At 37.7% G+C, this 23,503-nt stretch overlaps 2 protein-coding genes across 2 annotated transcripts in view; one reads left to right on the forward strand and one right to left on the reverse strand.

Annotated features, from left to right (window-relative positions):
- Positions 1 to 23,503, forward strand: part of LOC144359245 (hydroxyacyl-thioester dehydratase type 2, mitochondrial-like) — a 41,866-nt gene extending 18,363 nt beyond the window's left edge. The window contains exon 3 of the mRNA XM_085495320.1: positions 23,371 to 23,503. Coding sequence (XP_085351446.1) covers positions 23,371 to 23,471 — 101 coding nt within the window. The 3' untranslated portion in view covers positions 23,472 to 23,503. The remainder of the gene's footprint in view (positions 1 to 23,370) is intronic.
- LOC100374621 (isthmin-1-like) lies at positions 12,702 to 22,704 on the reverse strand. Its single transcript, XM_002734140.4, has 7 exons — positions 22,657 to 22,704; positions 22,059 to 22,151; positions 19,518 to 19,724; positions 16,173 to 17,208; positions 15,697 to 15,867; positions 14,582 to 14,683; positions 12,702 to 13,967 (listed from the first exon to the last, which is right to left on the reverse strand). Exons 1-7 carry the CDS (start codon positions 22,702 to 22,704, stop codon positions 13,462 to 13,464), a joined length of 2,163 nt encoding a protein of 720 aa, XP_002734186.3. The 3' UTR covers positions 12,702 to 13,461.

The following is a 23,503-nucleotide window of genomic DNA, read 5'->3' on the forward strand; positions in this document are numbered from 1 at the left end:
AGTTTGTTGCAAACCTAACCTGTTGTTGTATAGTTTGTTGCAAACCTAACCTGTTGTTGTATAGTTTGTTGCAAACCTAACCTGTTGTTGTATAGTTTGTTGTAAACCTATCCTGTTGTTGTATAGTTTGTTTGCAAACCTATCCTGTTGTTGTATAGTTTGTTGCAAACCTAACCTGTTGTTGTATAGTTTGTTGCAAACCTAACCTGTTGTTGTATAGTTTGTTGCAAACCTAACCTGTTGTTGTATAGTTTGTTGCAAACCTAACGTGTTGTTGTATAGTTTGTTGCAAACCTATCCTGTTGTTGTATAGTTTGTTGCAAACCTATCCTGTTGTATAGTTTGTTGCAAACCTAACCTGTTGTTGTATAGTTTGTTGCAAACCTAACCTGTTGTTGTATAGTTTGTTGTAAACCTATCCTGTTGTTGTATAGTTTGTTGCAAACCTATCCTGTTGTTGTATAGTTTGTTGTAAACCTAACCTGTTGTTGTATAGTTTGTTGCAAACCTATCATGTTGTTGTATAGTTTGTTGCAAACCTAACCTGTTGTTGTATAGTTTGTTGTAAACCTATCCTGTTGTTGTATAGTTTGTTGCAAACCTATCCTGTTGTTGTATAGTTTGTTGTAAACCTAACCTGTTGTTGTATAGTTTGTTGCAAACCTATCATGTTGTTGTATAGTTTGTTGCAAACCTATCCTGTTGTTGTATAGTTTGTTGTAAACCTAACCTGTTGTTGTATACTTTGTTGCAAACCTATCATGTTGTTGTATAGTTTGTTGCAAACCTAACCTGTTGTTGTATAGTTTGTTGCAAACCTATCCTGTTGTATAGTTTGTTGTAAACCTAACCTGTTGTTGTATAGTTTGTTGCAAACATATCCTGTTGTTGTATAGTTTGTTGTAAACCTAACCTGTTGTTGTATAGTTTGTTGCAAACCTATCATGTTGTTGTATAGTTTGTTGCAAATCTAACCTGTTGTTGTATAGTTTGTTGTAAACCTGACCTGTTGTTGTATAGTTTGTTTGCAAACCTAACCTGTTGTTGTATAGTTTGTTGCAAACCTAACCTGTTGTTGTATAGTTTGTTGCAAACCTATCATGTTGTTGTATAGTTTGTTGCAAACCTAACCTGTTGTTGTATAGTTTGTTGCAAACCTAACCTGTTGTTGTATAGTTTGTTGCAAACCTAACCTGTTGTTGTATAGTTTGTTGCAAACCTAACCTGTTGTTGTATAGTTTGTTGCAAACCTATCCTGTTGTTGTATAGTTTGTTTCAAACCTATCCTGTTGTTGTATAGTTTGTTGTAAACCTAACCTGTTGTTGTATAGTTTGTTGTAAACCTATCCTGTTGTTGTATAGTTTGTTGCAAACCTATCCTGTTGTTGTATAGTTTGTTGTAAACCTAACCTGCTGTTGTATAGTTTTTTGCAAACCTATCATGTTGTTGTATAGTTTGTTGCAAACCTAACCTGTTGTTGGATAGTTTGTTGTAAACCTATCCTGTTGTTGTATAGTTTGTTGCAAACCTATCCTGTTGTTGTATAGTTTGTTGTAAACCTAACCTGTTGTTGTATAGTTTGTTGCAAACCTATCATGTTGTTGTATAGTTTGTTGCAAACCTATCCTGTTGTTGTATAGTTTGTTGTAAACCTAACCTGTTGTTGTATACTTTGTTGCAAACCTATCATGTTGTTGTATAGTTTGTTGCAAACCTATCCTGTTGTATAGTTTGTTGCAAACCTAACCTGTTGTTGTATAGTTTGTTGCAAACCTATCCTGTTGTTGTATAGTTTGTTGTAAACCTATCCTGTTGTATAGTTTGTTGCAAACCTAACCTGTTGTTGTATAGTTTGTTGCAAACCTATCCTGTTGTTGTATAGTTTGTTGTAAACCTAACCTGTTGTTGTATAGTTTGTTGCAAACCTATCCTGTTGTTGTATAGTTTGTTGCAAACCTAACCTGTTGTTGTATAGTTTATTGCAAACCTATCCTGTTGTTGTATAGTTTGTTGTAAACCTAACCTGTTGTTGTATAGTTTGTTGCAAACCTAACCTGTTGTTGTATAGTTTGTTGCAAACCTAACCTGTTGTATAGTTTGTTGCAAACCTAACCTGTTGTATAGTTTGTTGCAAACCTAACCTGTTGTTGTATAGTTTGTTGCAAACCTATCCTGTTGTTGTATAGTTTGTTGTAAACCTATCCTGTTGTTGTATAGTTTGTTTGCAAATCTAACTTGTTGTTGTACAGTTTGTTGCAAACTTATCCTGTTGTTGTATAGTTTGTTTGCAAACCTATCCTGTTGTTGTATAGTTTGTTGCAAACCTATCCTGTTGTTGTATAGTTTGTTGCAAACCTGCCCTGTTGTTGTATAGTTTGTTGCAAACCTAACCTGTTGTTGTATAGTTTGTTGCAAACCTATCCTGTTGTTGTATAGTTTGTTTGCAAACCTATCCTGTTGTTGTATAGTTTGTTGTAAACCTAACCTGTTGTTGTATAGTTTGTTGCAAACCTATCATGTTGTTGTATAGTTTGTTGCAAACCTATCCTGTTGTTGTATAGTTTGTTGTAAACCTAACCTGTTGTTGTATACTTTGTTGCAAACCTATCATGTTGTTGTATAGTTTGTTGCAAACCTAACCTGTTGTTGTATAGTTTGTTGCAAACCTATCCTGTTGTATAGTTTGTTGTAAACCTAACCTGTTGTTGTATAGTTTGTTGCAAACATATCCTGTTGTTGTATAGTTTGTTGTAAACCTAACCTGTTGTTGTATAGTTTGTTGCAAACCTATCATGTTGTTGTATAGTTTGTTGCAAATCTAACCTGTTGTTGTATAGTTTGTTGTAAACCTGACCTGTTGTTGTATAGTTTGTTTGCAAACCTAACCTGTTGTTGTATAGTTTGTTGCAAACCTAACCTGTTGTTGTATAGTTTGTTGCAAACCTATCATGTTGTTGTATAGTTTGTTGCAAACCTAACCTGTTGTTGTATAGTTTGTTGCAAACCTAACCTGTTGTTGTATAGTTTGTTGCAAACCTAACCTGTTGTTGTATAGTTTGTTGCAAACCTAACCTGTTGTTGTATAGTTTGTTGCAAACCTAACCTGTTGTTGTATAGTTTGTTGCAAACCTATCCTGTTGTTGTATAGTTTGTTGCAAACCTATCCTGTTGTATAGTTTGTTGCAAACCTAACCTGTTGTTGTATAGTTTGTTGCAAACCTAACCTGTTGTTGTATAGTTTGTTGCAAACCTAACCTGTTTTTGTATAGTTTGTTGCAAACCTAACCTGTTGTTGTATAGTTTGTTGTAAACCTATCATGTTGTTGTATAGTTTGTTGCAAACCTATCCTGTTGTTGTATAGTTTGTTGTAAACCTAACCTGTTGTTGTATAGTTTGTTTCAAACCTATCCTGTTGTTGTATAGTTTGTTGTAAACCTAACCTGTTGTTGTATAGTTTGTTGTAAACCTATCCTGTTGTTGTATAGTTTGTTGCAAACCTATCCTGTTGTTGTATAGTTTGTTGTAAACCTAACCTGCTGTTGTATAGTTTTTTGCAAACCTATCATGTTGTTGTATAGTTTGTTGCAAACCTAACCTGTTGTTGGATAGTTTGTTGTAAACCTATCCTGTTGTTGTATAGTTTGTTGCAAACCTATCCTGTTGTTGTATAGTTTGTTGTAAACCTAACCTGTTGTTGTATAGTTTGTTGCAAACCTATCATGTTGTTGTATAGTTTGTTGCAAACCTATCCTGTTGTTGTATAGTTTGTTGTAAACCTAACCTGTTGTTGTATACTTTGTTGCAAACCTATCATGTTGTTGTATAGTTTGTTGCAAACCTATCCTGTTGTATAGTTTGTTGCAAACCTAACCTGTTGTTGTATAGTTTGTTGCAAACCTATCCTGTTGTTGTATAGTTTGTTGTAAACCTATCCTGTTGTATAGTTTGTTGCAAACCTAACCTGTTGTTGTATAGTTTGTTGCAAACCTATCCTGTTGTTGTATAGTTTGTTGTAAACCTAACCTGTTGTTGTATAGTTTGTTGCAAACCTATCCTGTTGTTGTATAGTTTGTTGCAAACCTAACCTGTTGTTGTATAGTTTATTGCAAACCTATCCTGTTGTTGTATAGTTTGTTGTAAACCTAACCTGTTGTTGTATAGTTTGTTGCAAACCTAACCTGTTGTTGTATAGTTTGTTGCAAACCTAACCTGTTGTATAGTTTGTTGCAAACCTAACCTGTTGTATAGTTTGTTGCAAACCTAAACTGTTGTTGTATAGTTTGTTGCAAACCTATCCTGTTGTTGTATAGTTTGTTGTAAACCTATCCTGTTGTTGTATAGTTTGTTTGCAAATCTAACTTGTTGTTGTACAGTTTGTTGCAAACTTATCCTGTTGTTGTATAGTTTGTTTGCAAACCTATCCTGTTGTTGTATAGTTTGTTGCAAGCCTATCCTGTTGTTGTATAGTTTGTTGCAAACCTATCCTGTTGTTGTATAGTTTGTTGCAAACCTATCCTGTTGTTGTATAGTTTGTTGCAAACCTGCCCTGTTGTTGTAAAGTTTGTTGCAAACCTATCCTGTTGTTGTATAGTTTGTTGCAAACCTAACCTGTTGTATAGTTTGTTGCAAACCTAACCTGTTGTTGTATAGTTTGTTGCAAACCTAACCTGTTGTTGTATAGTTTGTTGCAAACCTATCCTGTTGTTGTATAGTTTGTTTGCAAACCTATCCTGTTGTTGTATAGTTTGTTACAAACCTAACCTGTTGTTGTATAGTTTGTTGCAAACCTATCCTGTTGTTGTATAGTTTGTTGCAAACCTGCCCTGTTGTTGTATAGTTTGTTGCAAACTTAACCTGTTGTTGTATAGTTTGTTGCAAACCTAACTTGTTGTATAGTTTGTTGCAAACCTATTCTGTTGTTGTATAGTTTGTTGCAAACGTAACCTGTTGTTGTATAATTTGTTGCAAACCTATCCTGTTGTTGTATAGTTTGTTGTAAACCTATCCTATTGTTGTTGTATAGTTTGATGCAAACCTAACTTGTTGTATAGTTTGTTGCAAAACTATCCTGTTGTTGTATAGTTTGTTGCAAGCCTAACCTGTTGTTGTATAGTTTGTTTGCAAACCTATCCTGTTGTTGTATAGTTTGTTGCAAACCTATCCTGTTGTTGTATAGTTTGTTGCAAACCTAACCTGTTGTATAGTTTGTTGCAAACCTAACCTGTTGTTGTATAGTTTGTTGCAAACCTAACCTGTTGTTGTATAGTTTGTTGCAAACCTATCCTGTTGTTGTATAGTTTGTTTGCAAACCTATCCTGTTGTTGTATAGTTTGTTACAAACCTAACCTGTTGTTGTATAGTTTGTTGCAAACCTATCCTGTTGTTGTATAGTTTGTTGCAAACCTGCCCTGTTGTTGTATAGTTTGTTGCAAACTTAACCTGTTGTTGTATAGTTTGTTGCAAACCTAACTTGTTGTATAGTTTGTTGCAAACCTATTCTGTTGTTGTATAGTTTGTTGCAAACGTAACCTGTTGTTGTATAATTTGTTGCAAACCTATCCTGTTGTTGTATAGTTTGTTGTAAACCTATCCTATTGTTGTTGTATAGTTTGATGCAAACCTAACTTGTTGTATAGTTTGTTGCAAAACTATCCTGTTGTTGTATAGTTTGTTGCAAGCCTAACCTGTTGTTGTATAGTTTGTTTGCAAACCTATCCTGTTGTTGTATAGTTTGTTGCAAACCTATCCTGTTGTTGTATAGTTTGTTGCAAACCTAACCTGTTGTTGTATAGTTTGTTGCAAACCTATCCTGTTGTTGTATAGTTTGTTGCAAACCTATCCTGTTGTTGTATAGTTTGTTGCAAACCTATCCTGTTGTTGTATAGTTTGTTGCAAACCTAACCTGTTGTATAGTTTGTTGCAAACCTATCCTGTTGTTGTTTAGTTTGTTATAAACCTATCCTGTTGTTGTATAGTTTGTTGCAAACCTATCCTGTTGTTGTATAGTTTGTTGTAAACCTAACCTGTTGTTGTATAGTTTGTTGCACACCTATCCTGTTGTTGTATAGTTTGTTGCAAACCTATCCTGTTGTTGTATACTTTGTTGCAAACCTATCCTGTTGTTGTATTGTTTGTTGCAAACCTAACCTGTTGTTGTATACTTTGTTGCAAACCTAACCTGTTGTTATATAGTTTGTTGCAAACCTAACCTGTTGTTATATAGTTTGTTGCAAACCTATCCTGTTGTTGTATAGTTTGTTGCAAACCTATCCTGTTGTTGTATAGTTTGTTGCAAACCTATCCTGTTGTTGTATAGTTTGTTGCAAACCTAACCTGTTGTTGTATAGTTTGTTGCAAACCTATCCTGTTGTTGTATAGTTTGTTGCAAACCTATCCTGTTGTTGTATAGTTTGTTTGCAAACCTATCCTGTTGTTGTATAGTTTGTTGCAAACCTATCCTGTTGTTGTATAGTTTGTTGCAAACCTATCCTGTTGTTGTATAGTTTGTTGCAAACCTATCCTGTTGCTGTATAGTTTGTTGCAAACCTAACCTGTTGTATAGTTTGTTGCAAACCTAACCTGTTGTTGTATAGTTTGTTGCAAACCTAACCTGTTGTATAGTTTGTTGCAAACCTATTCTGTTGTTGTATAGTTTGTTGCAAACCTAACCTGTTGTATAGTTTGTTGCAAACCTAACCTGTTGTATAGTTTGTTGCAAACCTATTCTGTTGTTGTATAGTTTGTTGCAAACCTAACCTGTTGTTGTATTGTTTGTTGCAAACCTAACCTGTTGTTGTATACTTTGTTGCAAACCTAACCTGTTGTTATATAGTTTGTTGCAAACCTAACCTGTTGTTATATAGTTTGTTGCAAACCTATCCTGTTGTTGTATAGTTTGTTGCAAACCTATCCTGTTGTTGTATAGTTTGTTGCAAACCTATCCTGTTGTTGTATAGTTTGTTGCAAATCTAACCTGTTGTATAGTTTGTTGCAAACCTATCCTGTTGTTGTATAGTTTGTTGCAAACCTATCCTGTTGTTGTATAGTTTGTTTGCAAACCTATCCTGTTGTTGTATAGTTTGTTGCAAACCTATCCTGTTGTTGTATAGTTTGTTGCAAACCTATCCTGTTGTTGTATAGTTTGTTGCAAACCTATCCTGTTGCTGTATAGTTTGTTGCAAACCTAACCTGTTGTATAGTTTGTTGCAAACCTAACCTGTTGTTGTATAGTTTGTTGCAAACCTAACCTGTTGTATAGTTTGTTGCAAACCTATTCTGTTGTTGTATAGTTTGTTGCAAACCTAACCTGTTGTATAGTTTGTTGCAAACCTAACCTGTTGTATAGTTTGTTGCAAACCTATTCTGTTGTTGTATAGTTTGTTGCAAACCTAACCTGTTGTTGTATTGTTTGTTGCAAACCTAACCTGTTGTATAGTTTGTTGCAAACCTAACCTGTTGTATAGTTTGTTGCAAACCTATTCTGTTGTTGTATAGTTTGTTGCAAACCTAACCTGTTGTTGTATAGTTTGTTGCAAACCTAACCTGTTGTATAGTTTGTTGCAAACCTATTCTGTTGTTGTATAGTTTGTTGCAAACCTAACCTGTTGTTGTATAGTTTGTTGCAAACCTATCCTGTTGTTGTATAGTTTGTTGCAAACCTATCCTGTTGTTGTTTAGTTTGTTGCAAACCTAACCTGTTGTTGTATAGTTTGTTGCAAACCTAACTTGTTGTTGTATTGTTTGTTGCAAACCTAACCTGTTGTTGTATAGTTTGTTGCAAACCTAACCTGTTGTTGTATAGTTTGTTGCAAACCTATCCTGTTGTTGTATAGTTTGTTGCAAACGTATCCTGTTGTTGTATAGTTTGTTTGCAAACCTATTCTGTTGTTGGCATCACTTTAGGGATAATATTATCTCCCATTTATGTTGGCATCACTTTAGGGATAATATTATCTCCCTCTTATGTTGGCATCACTTAGGGATAATATTATCTCTCTCTTATGTTGGCATCACTTAGGGATAATATTATCTCCCTCTTATGTTGGCATCGCTTTAGGGATAATATTATCTCACTCTTGTGTTGGCACCACTCAGGGATAATATTATCTCTCTCTTATGTTGGCATCACTTAGGGATAATATTATCTCTCTCTTATGTTTGCACCTCTCAGGGATAATATTATCTCTCTCTTGTTGGCATCACTTTAGGGATAATATTATCTCACTCTTATGTTGGCATCATTTAGGGATAATATTATCTCTCTCTTATGTTGGCATCACTCAGGGATAATATTATCTCACTCTTATGTTGGCATCACTTAGGGATAATATTATCTCTCTCTTATGTTGGCACCACTCAGGGATAATATTATCTCTCTCTTATGTTGGCACCTCTCAGGAATAATATTATCTCCCTATTATGTTGGCATCACTTAGGGATAATATTATCTCACTCTTGTTGGCATCACTCAGGGATAATATTATCTCACTCTTATGTTGGCATCACTTAGGGATAATATTATCTCTCTCTCTTATGTTGGCACCACTCAGGGATAATATTATCTCACTCTTATGTTGGCATCACTTAGGGATAATATTATCTCCCTCTTATGTTGGCACCACTCAGGGATAATATTATCTCTCTCTTATGTTGGCACCACTCAGGAATAATATTATCTCCCTATTATGTTGGCATCACTTAGGGATAATATTATCTCTCTCTTATGTTGGCATCACTTAGGGATAATATTATCTCCCTCTTATGTTGGCACCACTCAGGAATAATATTATCTCCCTATTATGTTGGCATCACTCAGGGATAATATTATCTCTCTCTTATGTTGGCACCACTCAGGGATAATATTATCTCTCTCTTATGTTGGCACCACTCAGGAATAATATTATCTCCCTATTATGTTGGCATCACTTAGGGATAATATTATCTCTCTCTTGTTGGCATCACTTTAGGGATAATATTATCTCACTCTTATGTTGGCATCACTTAGGGATAATATTATCTCTCTCTTATGTTGGCACCACTCAGGAATAATATTATCTCACTCTTATGTTGGCATCACTTAGGGATAATATTATCTCTCTCTTATGTTGGCACCACTCAGGGATAATATTATCTCTCTCTTATGTTGGCACCACTCAGGAATAATATTATCTCCCTATTATGTTGGCATCACTTAGGGATAATATTATCTCTCACTTGTTGGCACCACTCAGGGATAATATTATCTCTCTCTTATGTTGGCACCACTCAGGAATAATATTATCTCCCTATTATGTTGGCATCACTTAGGGATAATATTATCTCTCTCTTGTTGGCATCACTCAGGGATAATATTATCTCCCTCTTATGTTGGCATCACTTTAGGGATAATATTATCTCCCTATTATGTTGGCATCACTTAGGGATAATATTATCTCTCTCTTGTTGGCATCACTTAGGGATAATATTATCTCTCTCTTATGTTGGCATCACTTTAGGGATAATATTATCTCTCTCTTGTTGGCACCACTCAGGAATAATATTATCTCCCTATTATGTTGGCATCACTTAGGGATAATATTATCTCTCTCTTGTTGGCAGCACTTAGGGATAATATTATCTCACTCTTATGTTGGCACCACTCAGGGATAATATTATCTCTCTCTTGTTGGCATCACTTTAGGGATAATATTATCTCACTCTTATGTTGTCATCACTTAGGGATAATATTATCTCTCTCTTATGTTGGCACCACTCAGGGATAATATTATCTCACTCTTATGTTGGCATCACTTAGGGATAATATTATCTCCCTCTTATGTTGGAACCACTTAGGGATAATATTATCTCCCTCTTATGTTGGCACCACTCAAGGATAATATTATCTCTCTCTTATGTTTGCACCTCTCAGGGATAATATTATCTCTCTCTTATGTTGGCACCACTCAGGGATAATATTATCTCTCTCTTGTTGGCATCACTCAGGGATAATATTATCTCCCTCTCTCTTGTTGGCATCACTCAGGGATAATATTATCTCCCTCTTATGTTGGCATCACTTTAGGGATAATATTATCTCCCATTTATGTTGGCATCACTCAGGGATAATATTATCTCCCTCTCTCTCTTGTTGGCATCACTCAGGGATAATATTATCTCCCTCTTATGTTGGCATCACTTTAGGGATAATATTATCTCCCATTTATGTTGGCATCACTCAGGGATAATATTATCTCCCTCTCTCTCTTGTTGGCATCACTCAGGGATAATATTATCTCCCTCTTATGTTGGCATCACTTTAGGGATAATATTATCTCCCATTTATGTTGGCATCACTCAGGGATAATATTATCTCCCTCTTATGTTGGCATCACTTTAGGGATAATATTATCTCCCATTTATGTTGGCATCACTCAGGGATAATATTATCTCACTCTTATGTTGGCATCACTTAGGGATAATATTATCTCCCATTTATGTTGGCACCACTCGGGGATAATATTATCTCTCACTTGTTGGCACCACTCAGGGATAATATTATCTCACTCTTATGTTGGCATCACTCAGGGATAATATTATCTCCCTCTTATGTTGGCATCGCTTTAGGGATAATATTATCTCACTCTTGTGTTGGCACCACTCAGGGATAATATTATCTCTCTCTTATGTTGGCACCACTCAGGGATAATATTATCTCTCACTTGTTGGCACCACTCAGGGATAATATTATCTCACTCTTGTGTTGGCACCACTCAGGGATAATATTATCTATCTCTTGTTGGCATCACTCAATTGGCATTATAGACCTAACTTTGGGAAGATAGTCCTTATTATAGAAGTATACTCAGGTGCATGCCTTGGTAAACGATATCTAGTGACACATGACAGACGTTTTACTCAACAGTCTCTGATTACTGCATTGTATACTGGTCACAAGCAGTATACTTCCTCTGTCCAGTCTAACTTTGTCAAAAAGTGGTTGTCAAGATTTCTATTTTGCAATAAGCAGATGGATGTTAAGATTTTCAGACATGATAAAGCAATCAAAGTTAACTAGTGGACATACCACCAAAGCCAACCTGAAACCAGAGTTTGTGTTTCGTACTAGTAGAGCACTGAAAAATGCACAAGCAAGTATAAAGAGTGTAATATGGAGTTCGTAAGGCCAAAAAAAAAAATATTTTGTTGCCCTCAGCGACCGACCGAAAAATATGAAATATCGGGTCGCGTTTTTTCCCATATACCTCGGCTATTTACAATACCCTTAGTTTTCACGAGTTTAAAAAAATCCGACCGACCGACCTAATTTTTCAATTTTCCGACTTGAAGGCAACATAAGTTGTTTGTTTGTTTTTTGGCCTTGTGAGCCAGCCTATCACATATGTTCCAGTGTCATTCTCCCTTGAAGAATGAAGCATGCAATAGACAAAGAAAGGAGTGGTGGGAGTCGAGAGCAGCAGTGACTTTGGAAAAACATGATAAAAAGGAAAATTCTGTTTATGCGAGGGTTCATGGCCGTTATTCAAGCAATGAATGGAAATATGTACAGCGCATATTAAGACCTAAGACTTAAGTGCAAGCCATGTGGGTTTGTTGTCACGATTTTTTCAACTGCAAGGGAAATTTTCCGATGTTTTTGGCCGATATGACGATCAAGACCTTGTGAAAGTTGCTGAGAGAGGTAGGTGTCAATTTAATACAGAGCCGTATGTCCACAAGTTTTTTGACGACGCCCAGGTGCCAAATGGAATAAGTTTCTTGCCAGTCCTTCAAACAAATCTGCTCTTATAGCGTACCACCACATCTAATGCCAGAACAAAATATGAATTTGTCTGGTGGATTTCAGAATGAAGAAATAAGGAAGAAATTCACCTCGGTTGGTAAAGTGGCACGTATCGCATGCACAGTTGTACAGTCTCGTATGTATGGCATTCAACTGTACGCAACTTTCGGATAATCATTTTTATATGTTGCATCAAGTAACCACTATATAATCTAAATACTAAAGAAAATTACTATAGCCATTCTGCACAAATTGTTATGTATAATTTATTCAAAATAAAACTATATTTATTTTAATCATTCTCTTGTTCATGTGAAATACTGCATTGTATCACTATAGGATATATTGACTTGTGGGACTGTGAAGACAACCCATGGCACGCCCTCTGCTTTAGAGAAAGAAAGGAACAGGGAGATTTTAGTCATGTGGTGTTGTAATATACTGTGTTTCATTCTTTAAAAGAATAAAACCTAACTGATTATTCTTTAAATATGTATATCATCTTTCTTTTCTGATTATTAAACTCTATTTTTCTGGAAACTGTACCACTTTTAATACGAGAAACAAGGAAAATCTCAAACTAGACATATCAGAGATCTTAACTGTACGTGGAACACCTGATGGCTGTTCGACTATTAACACGTTCCATGTTTTCGCTTATTCTGGGTGCGGTGTTTCACCTATTTGTGAATTTAGAATGAGACTTTAATATGGGCTTCTCTCACTGTGAAGAAACTCTGTTCTCAAATGGCATTTTACTGATTCGATTTGCTCCAGTTTTTGATTTGAATGAAAATTAGAATTTGATCTATTTTAAGAGAAATAAAACACTGACATTGAGATATCTGTATTATAATCCATTGGTGATTAGTCATTGCATGCAAAAACCCTGAGTAACAAACTTATTACTTCATGTCTACTTTCTCTATATACATGTATATTTGATGTGTTAAATAGTATAAATAAATTGAAAATAAAAACACTACTTCCTCTAGTGGGTCCGCGTGATAGGAAGGTCACACTGATATATTAAGTGGACATTATGTATGCATGAAAAAACGTATTAAAAATAAATTAACATTTTTACTGAACATGTACACCCATTAATTGTAATGTAACATATCAATTTCACGATAATGCCACACTGGGCCATTAAGTTCTGTTATTTGATGATCAGTTGACCAAGCTATTGTATACTCATCGCAAAATATTAAGACCTCTTGAAACGATTGTAATGCAATATTTGCAGGATCTCCCTCCATGGTGGTTAAACAGCGCCATCTATGTTCAGGGGCACTGATGTGTTTTTATACTTGTGTTCATAGAATTTGTCCCTATTTGTTTAAATGCAGTTTTATTTAATTTCATTGCCTATTTGACATTGTATATATTGTCACAACACAAATAATTAGTTAATTTAGCAGCAGCCACCAAGGTTGACAAATCCTTTCACAAGTAGTGAAGATGAAACTAGGTGATTCGCCAGTTTAACACGGCCATATCGTTCTTCGCACCTTCGAATTCAAGCCCCGGTCAAGAAACACACCAGACTCATTCCAAGGCTTTTCAGCATGATTTATATATTACTTGAACGCACTCCTTCGCGTTATTACACAACAATTCATTATGTAGATGTTGTCTTGGTCTTCATCTTTTCATATTTCCACGGTACAGTGGAAATTAATATATTTTTGCTTCTTGGTACAGTCTAACAAATGTTCGCGTGTCTGGGTTTTCGATGCAGCCAGCCATGTTATTCGGTGGTCTGACTTGGTTATACCGAGTCCAGTCACCTTTACAGTGTATCCAAGGCATGATGTCAATTTTATAATGTAATTCATACGACACTTCTGTACTTATGAGATTAGGCGTCCCCGCGCCTGGTCCCCGAGTGATAAGAATCATATCGCTATCATAGCAGCAGTGTTGCGCAGCTAGACTGGTACTTTGTACGGATAGTTTAGATCGAATACAGTGGCTAGCTGTGGGTTTGTAGATATTTAGCTTCTCGCCACTCGCATCCATCCAATTAAACGTTTTTTGTTTTTGTTGATCCCAAATGCTGCTATTGTGTGCAATGATGATGGGGTAGACACATGGACAACTCGGTAGTTCCTGTAATCTGGACAGATACGAGAGGAGAAATTCGTTCTTACAGGTCATCCATGCCTCACAGCTGTCGTGTTCTGAAAGCATAAATTAGAATCAATTAAATTAAATCCTGCATGCGAGAGTTACATGGTTTGGGCTGCTTTTTTAAATGTGACGTGATATTCTTGTATCCGGCCGGTGTGTTTGTTCGCACCCTGCTTTGTTCGTTTAACAAAGTAATGCAACATCAATAAGCAAATTAGCGAAATGGATGTTAGCAACTGTTGTAGGAAGTTGGAATGAAAACAGTTTATGTGGCTGGAGGGGTGAAGTGAAGGAAACGACCAAGGCCAAGTGAAAAGGGTTCGCTATTCAAGGAGTGCTCTACAAGAAATAACTTTTCCGGTATGTTGGCACCTTCATATCGTATTACCCTAACTAAAAGTTCAAAATTGCATGGGTGGGATTTATCTATAGTGTCGTGAGTGATATTGGTCATCAAAATCTTATCAACCGGTCGGAGCGGATGTCATTTATATTGTGCATGTCGCCATGAAATTGGACAAATCGGCACAACAAGAGAATAACCTCTGTTACTCAGCCGATGTGAACGCAAGCATGGCGCGTGTTAGCCGGCCAAGGTTCGGAACTAGATCGTGGTGGTGGTGGTGGTGGTAGGGAGATTAAATTGAAGTGAGTGAATGTTCACCTAAATCATCCGTGAACGAAGCAAGGTGTGTGAGTAGGCCAAACTGTTCTTCTACCATAGCGTCTGCATCACCAGGCTCACTATCGGACTCTGGCGTTTCTTCTGAAACAGAATCATAAAAATAACATGATGTGAATAATGATACTATTCATAAATACGTTATGTATAAAGCCATTCCTGATTAGTACGCTGCTCCATTTATACAAAATAAATTAAACGGTCACAGTCGTCTGTAGTCATAAACTACAAAGGGTTGTCATTTCATAGTGTATAATATTGTGTTGCCTTGTGACGATATGCCATTTAATTCAAAATGACCGACTGGTAGCCATTTGTTGTATTATTTCCATTTATTGTATATGGAGATACGTTTGCCGAGTTTGTTCGAAAAATAATGGTTTACATGTGCTGGTCAGCGATTCAGTTATCTTATCCAATGTGGCCGCCAGGTGGTCATCTATGTCGTCTATAACGTCGGCAGTATTTGATCGCCGTCTGTGCGGCAGATCTTCACACATCGTGGAATGCATATACATGCGGTTAAGTTCCTCAAATCAAAATCAAATTCAAGAAACTTGAGTGGTGGTCATTCAATACTTGTGTTTATTTCGTGTTATGCATTATTCAGTGTGTGGATGTACATCCAGACTCTGAATCTACGTTTATAGGAACAAGTCCGCAATTGGTGTTAGACAGGCGCCATTGTGTAGACACTTGAACAAGTCCGCAATCATGTTGTTGGCCGGGCCGCGTCGTTATCTTGATACTTTATTTACATATGCCATTACGTCTAGTTCAGTTTTACTATAAGACAGCAACATCAACTATCAACTTAAAAATACTCTTTTACAAACAATTTGACGTTTTTTTATTGAAGTTGTCTATATCGCTTTTGTTAATAATAAATAAATAAATAAATAAATATCCTTATAAGTTATTATTTTACAATTTGTATGTTATTGTTATTATTATTCGAATTGTTCATATCCCTACCATGTCGCTACGTAGTCTAATTTAATCATGTGTATATAAGGGGCGGACCAACATTTCTGGCGGGGTGGGTAGTCTGGATCATTCAGCGAACTCATGTTTGCGCGGCGTTACGTTATATTTACCTGGACACGGTTGAATTATACAGTCCTGAGTCTCTGTTGAAATGCACGAATTGCCACAACTTCTTTGTCGGCGTTTAGTGCCACCTCCACATGTAACACTGCATTCAATCCACTCGCTCCAGTCGCCCGTAACCCTATCGAAATCGACCAATTGTTGCCCTCCCATAACGCCTACAAAGAAACGTGCGAGGAGATGAGAACCACTGAATACAACTGGAGTAATTATTTACGGGTCTTTGAAAACTGACATACGCTTGACTAGTTGACTAATCTTGTTTTCTGCGCACCGCATATTAAAATGCGTTGTTTGTGCTCACTGTGTTATGATTGGTGTAAATGACGCATTTGTACAATACACGTGGTCACGCCCCGTATACCACAGTCATAAACATTATTTTAAATTCGTCACTGGGAAAGAGTGGATATCATACTTGAACACAGCTAGGTTTAATTATCATTGTTACAAACATTCCTACCTTGATAAGTGTCTGTTTGCGAGAAGCCATATTCATCGCTCTGTTCCGTGAATGCCCGCGGTGAACTAGTCCTAATATTATCCAGAAGATTAATGTCATCCTGCGGAAACGTCGTTTGCGTTCCTGTGGTCTTCATCCCGTCAATGTCGGCGTCACTATTTATCAAAACATCCGTCTTTTCACTGTCTTCCGTGCCACCCGGGTTTCCGATATTCTGGAATGCATTGGCTAGCTCCTCAAAGTCAATGATTTGACCGACAGGGAAGTCATTCGGCCCGCGGTTATCCTTCTCCATTTCCGTATAGTTTTCATGGAGAATTTCAATTGTAACTTCAATATTAGGGTTTGTCCTTGTCAAATCCGGTGATCCAAGCTCTGCCAAATCACTGTTTTGAAATAACTTGGCATAATCTTTCGGTGCAGAATCGTTTTCAGAGATCAAGTTTGTTTCTTTTTTTCCTTTCATGTTTGGTGCGAATCTGTTGTCTTCGCTCAAATAGTCGTAAACATAATCCTGGTCGTGTTTGTCCACGTCACCTAACGTCGGGTCGTCCCTTTGTTCACTTTTTGGAGGATGTTTCCTTTCTATTGTCTCGTCAAACAAGTCTACACCAACCCGTCCCTCTAATTCGTGCTTTCTATTTTTCTCTGTATTCCGTTCTTTCTTATTTCCTTTCCTTCTCTCACGATTTCTGTTTCTTTCACGTTTTCGTTTTTTCCCCTTTGTCCGCCCATGATTGTGTCTACGAGGCAATTCTTCTACCACCTCCGTCCGTCCCCTTTTACGTTCATTATCACGACTCGGTCCAACCCCCGACTCCCTGCGATGCCGTGTGCGAGGTTTAATATATGTCCCTTCCTCGATCATATATTCACTTGGAGTCCTGATGTTTCTAATATTTTTATCAATTACATTTTCAAAATTGCTCCTTTTCAATGATTCCTCAACTTGGATACCATGTAAATATGTAGATGAATGTTTTCCCAGAATTTCCCTTCGCCTGACATTTACTTTTCCTGAACTGTCCCTCAATCCCTGAAATGAAACAGAATAAGTACGATTAATACTAGTATACTAGTACATGCGTGTATTGATCACATGATATGTGGCGTCATCACATATCGGGAACACGGACACGTGCACGGAATTACACCCAGCCCATAATCATGGTGTACGCTAGCCGAGAACTAAAGTGCCAACTACTAGTATATGAGTCGTGGGTTCAAAACAACATTTCAATGCCGGAATTCATTTCATGTCGTAGCAAAAAAGTTTGTGATGAGATTGTTATGTACGCCGTATAGATAAACATTGTAGAATCAACTGATTAGTGACAGCGCGTCTTCAGTGAGTAATAATTGGATGCTATATAGTGTTATTGTTGTAATCTAAGTGGCATTATCTTTAAATGTAAAATGGGTCACTATTCTAATATTACGGTTGTATCACCACCCAGGGATTGATTAGCTGAAACTTATTCACTGCGTTGGGTCAGCACACTGCCTCATTTAAAATTAAACTTCAAAGGATGCGTGTCTCCTTATAAACCAGTTTTTGTCCCCTAGTGATTTCTTGCACACTTCAATCTGAAATTGATTTATATTTGGAATATCTTCGTTATTTTGCATCTCTTATTTATGCGTGTGGGTTAACATCAACCAACCTCCGTTAAATTGGACCACCGTACAATAAACAACGGCTGATTGTGTCAATTCCAATTAAATTATTTATTAAAAACTAGCAACGAGGTCCAGTAATTACAGTATTCCCATTTCCTTCTGTGACCCCAACCACGTGTCGGACATCGCCACTGCTTCCGTCGAAGGGGCGATGTACGATGTCAGGCAATGTATGCTGGGAAGTTGAAGATTGTTCGGTAGTTGCAAACGCATTCCATGGTTTCTTCGAAGCATGACAAAATGTTGCTAGGGATATAGCCCTGAATAGTCGGTTAATGAGACGTGTTTTTCCGATTCGTGAACATGAAATTTGCGGGAGAAATCAAAAACAGGTTTCCCGATTACAGCGTGTTGATTTCTTTTCTGCGGCTTCTTTATTCTACGTGCACGGTACTTAATTGCTTTGAAGTTCGCCGCCGATGATCCTGGACAATCACAAACTGTTCTGAGAACCGATATAATCCCCACGGGGAGAATCTACTGTGTTGGACTATCCAGTTAATAATAAAACAAAACAAAAAAAAGCAGATATATATTCGACAGCTTTGCTCATCCGTCTTGGAAATGTCGGAAGTCAACATTCGGCACCGCCTTGCACGTTGAATGATTGCCGACTGAAGGTCTAAATGGCCTTAGAGACGAACTAAATGATGGCAATGTGACAGCGGAAGGATTACTTGCATATTTTCGAGGACAGTGATCCGCGAATCGTAATAGTCCGAGACAATTTAGTCGCAGCATGACTGCTACTAGTACTTCCACGCTCACGCTCGATAAATGTGAAAATGTATGTCATTTGATATTTCTCTAAATTGTATGTTGTCCAAACGCCTTGAACGGAAACGTAATAAGCATTGAGGTGGATGAATCGGGATTCATATTTTTGTTCACAAGAGAACGACATAAAACATCTGATGACGGTTGATTGGTTCCACTCTGTATCTAAGAGCCGACTGACTCTTGATAACACCATCACCATCCAAGCGAATTCAAACGGAAACATTGGCTTTAGCACGGGTGCTAGAAGAAACAGCTGCCGACGTCTTGTCAAACTCTCCGTTTTAACGTTATCATGAATTTCCTCTGACACTGTTTTGCAACATGTTGACATGTATTCATACTTACTGACCTTTTAATTATCAGCAATATATTTTTTCGTCCGCAAACTCATATAATTTACCATCAGTGGTCGCATCTCTCTATCTCCAACGAAAACTTTATACATTGTCGAAAACACTTGCTATTGTACTAATATAATCTGACAAAATCGACCGTGTTAATTCCCCCATTTTATTTGGAAGGTCTTGCGAAAACAGTTGTAAGACCCCATAGACAGGACAACAGAGGCTACGGTAAACCATAATCCACGACGAAAACAATGGGTCCGTAAAAGCAGCATTGGGTCTACGCTATACTGAAAATAAGGCACCTCACTTGTTTTCATACACGGTACAGAACCAACGTCGCCAGAAGATGCTCTACAGACGTTATGAATTGGATTGCAAATAGATCTTTTACAGAACAAACAGTAGGCCAAGAATATACAAGAAGGTCATTTATATAGAGGAAGTTGTAGGTAAACCCAAAACCCAAGAGTGAAACGATTGTAAATCGAACCAGATAGTGAGATAAAACGCACCAAGTGATGGAGTTTGTAATTCTTACCTGTGTACGTAGTCTCTGTAGCAATGGTTTGCTCTGGCATATTGGGTGAAAAACTGTAATTATAAACACCAACCTAACTATAATATTCGACCGCACTAACGAAACCATGTCGCCGTTAACTATCGCTACTCGCTTCGTGTACGTTTCATCCCATTGACAGTAGGTCCGAAACCTTCCAGTAAGATATAATGGTGTTTCCCATGTCAGCTATAGAAATATAATATAATAGACGGATATAAAATGAAGTGTTAATGTCGACTGGCGCATACAGATAGGTGTGCGTTCGCAGTACTATTGTATACCCGTTGTCCGTTCAAAGGCAGTTGACAGTTTTCTCCTGTTAACTTGTACAAACTGCTAGTCACTATTAAAGGGGACGCATGAACGAAGCCACACCCCTCACCACCATGTACCGACAATTGGTCGACGAGAGATAAATCTATTGCCGATTGGCTACGCTATCATCGCGAGTACGCTCGTGATTTCTAACACGTCTTCCAGTGCCGATGTATTCCATTACGTGAGTGAGAACGATATGAAGTGTGTTCTCCGCACCAATTAGTGAAATAGCATTTACTCTTTATAGTGTATAAACAGCCATCAATATCAACGCGGTGTTATCGCTTGAAACCCCCAGGAAGTAACGTGACACTTCCACATCTTTCATCGTTCTCTCTCCTTACCGAGTGCCCGACTAACTACTATAGAGGTAGATAAGTTAATAGGATAAACTCGCCACTAATATCCCCCTCCCTGTTCCAAGTACTCATTACGATCTCCTATGCCAACATGGTATGCAATGTAAATGCAATTGGTCCGGCGTGTAAAAGTAAATAAAAAAATCATTCCAGAACTACTGATGTCGATATTTGCAGGTTCTATCTACAAACGCATTCAAAACAACATTAATTGGATTCTTGAATATTACGATGTGAGCATTCCTGTCGTGTAGAGTACTACATCATGGGCACCGTATAGGCATCCCCAGTTTGAGTCGTCAATTGTGGGCGACATCGCTGTCTCCGCACAATCTTCGGCTTGTCGTGTGATAACCCTCGTCGTCCGGGTCCCAGTGTTATGAAACGTAATGCGGTAGTCGTTATTCTGCACGAATAAGAACTAAGAATTGCCCCCTTTTACATTAATAAAGTAGCCGATATTGAACGAATCACCCCAACCGTTACAAATTGTAATACTGTTTAAAGCCACTTTTCTTTCAAAATTAACAAGCCATATAAACATAGTTCTTTTCCATTGCATGTTGCTAAGAATTACTTTTTTTAGAAGTGACCGCCGGCGGATCTCAGTTTTCACGTTGTGCTGTTTAGAGACGCAAGATACGGGACTGTTTTCTATCACACGGGCGTGTGCGGTCTGCTTTGAGTTCACCAACTATGGTGGAATTGAAAGGCTTTGCTGTTTTCGGAAATGTACACTTTACATAACGATTCCAATATTGAGTTTACTTTGAAACAAGTAGTCGCTTTGTCTATTGTAAGCGCCTCATGACAAGTATATGAATTGTCAATTTTCAGGTGTGCCTGGATTTCAACGTGGTGTCAGATGGTAGGGGCGGAGACACCTGGCCAACCTCGACTGCCAGGCTCCATCACACACTCCCTCTTCGTCATGTGGAGACACAACCATCGTATATTGATGTGCCTTGTCGGCATTTCTGTGTGTATAGCGGCATCGATTGTCCCCAGCTATAAGCAACGTAATATGTAATCGGAGGAGATATTTTGATCAAACCTATCGGTCCCGATATACTTGTTAACAGTGATGGTTCTAAATATACATTGGAGATTAAGACTGTGATACCTATATTACCCAAGAGAAGGTTAGAAATGATTTTAAGCAGGGGAGATGCAAATATAGACTAGGTTCGCTGTATCACATGGAGATCAATGGGTAGCAACTGCCTGTACTCGCACGTATAATCAATTTCTTTTCTGTTTCTGCAATAATGCGAATGTGGAAAGTGGACGACATCTAAAATATACAAGTACTCAAACGAGGACAACTGCTTTGGTAGTCTAATTGTAGGGTCCATGACCCTGAGAACATATTTCTCAAGTCGTGCCGCGGCGGTTGTTCGGCATGTTGAAAGTTGTCATTTGGCCATGACAGCTACTGGGGTAGATCCGTCAAACTACCCGCTGTCAAAACACAAGGTGTCCAAAAACACTGGCAGCGTCTCTGTGAATTCGTAATGAGATCTCAACACAAGTGCGTATTTTCTGTTTTCTATAGTCTGTTATATGCAGATAAGAAGAACGCCGAACAATCAAATTGTATATACATATTTTCTATTTTGTAGTATCCAGAAGCCTGGAAGAGCCTTCTGTGTTCCGAAACTGTGGCCAATAGGATAATACTCTAAATTAACTTGAATGTGTGGCGAGATGATTACCTAATTGGTCGGAGTACTGGGTAAAAGCTGATTTTCACCCCTGATAAGCGTATATATATATCCCTTTCTGGGAATATTGAACTGTATATACTACACTAATGTTTGTAAATGCTACAGGCGCCACTCACCTGGTGTATCCGATCAAACCACACACCACGCCAACCAGTAAATGAACCCGTACTAAGGAATCTGATCACTGAAACCTCTACCTCATTCGTACTCTAGTCAACGGACGCATATTGTATATGTGTTTTAGTCACATGATTATTTACATGTTTACTTGCATCTTTGTTTAATGTATATCGTGCGCGAACTGTTTTTCACTATTCCAGCCTATCTGCAGGCGATAAGCCTCGCGGCGACTAGAGTATAGGTGTAGCGATGTGTTTTCAACCTTTTGTGATACTCATCATACATACACGCACGCTTGTTTAAAAGGATTGTCGCGTATACGTTCAGTTTGCATTTTAACTGATTTGAGACTTTTTTATTCTCTCTTTTTGGAGACTGTGTTCATATTGGATTGGTTGGGAATGACCAACTTAAGTACCATTGCAAGTATATACGTGCAATTGCAAGTATTGTCTGGCATATTGCAGTCATGTGCGTGAAGGGCATTCAAGACAGCTAATGTATGGAATCTTGAATATCTTTCACATTGATGTTGTTAACACTGTCCCTTTATATAAACATTGCAAACAAATGTCCTTTCCTTCGAACACGTACTTCGCCTCTAACGTTATTTATCATATTGACGTAGGTTCCATTGCTCATACCGTATGGAGACAGCGTGTATACACATGGTGACCCTCACTGAGTTGCACGGAGACGCCGATACGCAGAAACAACTTCATATACCATTACTAGGCAATTTTACAAAAGCCCTATTGATAATTGCCATGTAATGGTCGGAACTTATCGCAAGAAATTAGTTCGGTCCCGTAACGCGAAGCCGATAACATAGTATACAGTGTGACACAGATGTATATGGTGAATCTGGGCGCAAATGGAAGTGCAATAGCCATATATAGAACAACTGTCCTTGTTCATTTGGCTTCGGCAAACGTATTGTAATGTGACAAAGCCTTATACATTTGCATACAGAATAGCGAACGCTATACATATAATATAATCTGACATGATTTTGATAGATGTATGTTTAGGGAGTTGAGCACACTTCGACAAGGCTTTCCGACCTCAATGAAGTATGATCGTACATTCAACTGTCACTGGTTTGTCGGTGTGTGTGTGTTTGTGGATGGTGGGCCTTGGAACACATTTGGTCAATATACTATGGTGTTAGCAACTCTCAAAAAAGAGGACGGTCGACCACATATTATCAACTTTTTAGTGCCGTTCTATATTCCCAATGTTGAACTTTTTCGATGAACACTATAGACGTTTTTGTCAAACTTACCAGAGTATGCGTTTTCCCCTTAGGTTCTACGCACGTACAATGTACATACATGAAGACACGGCCAACTCTTTGCTATACCAATGTAATGTGCTGCGACCATTGTGTGGACAACTCACAGCTATGATACTCATCTTTGACCCCAGCTTTCTGTAAATG

This window comes from Saccoglossus kowalevskii, chromosome 2, assembly GCF_978046115.1.
Source record: "Saccoglossus kowalevskii chromosome 2, keSacKowa6.1, whole genome shotgun sequence".
Taxonomy (NCBI): domain Eukaryota; kingdom Metazoa; phylum Hemichordata; class Enteropneusta; family Harrimaniidae; genus Saccoglossus; species Saccoglossus kowalevskii.

What these genes read in the sequence shown, in the direction of transcription:
- LOC100374621 (XM_002734140.4), bottom strand. Translation starts at nt 22,704, where the DNA reads ATGAGCAATGGAACCTACGTCAATATGATAAATAACGTTAGAGGCGAA. An exon ending in TAAATAACGTTAGAGGCGAA is followed by an intron (nt 22,152 to 22,656) that starts GTACGTGTTCGA and finishes TCCGTTGACTAG; the next exon opens with AGTACGAATGAGGTAGAGGT. An exon ending in TATAATTCAACCGTGTCCAG is followed by an intron (nt 14,684 to 15,696) that starts GTAAATATAACG and finishes ATTCTGTTTCAG; the next exon opens with AAGAAACGCCAGAGTCCGAT.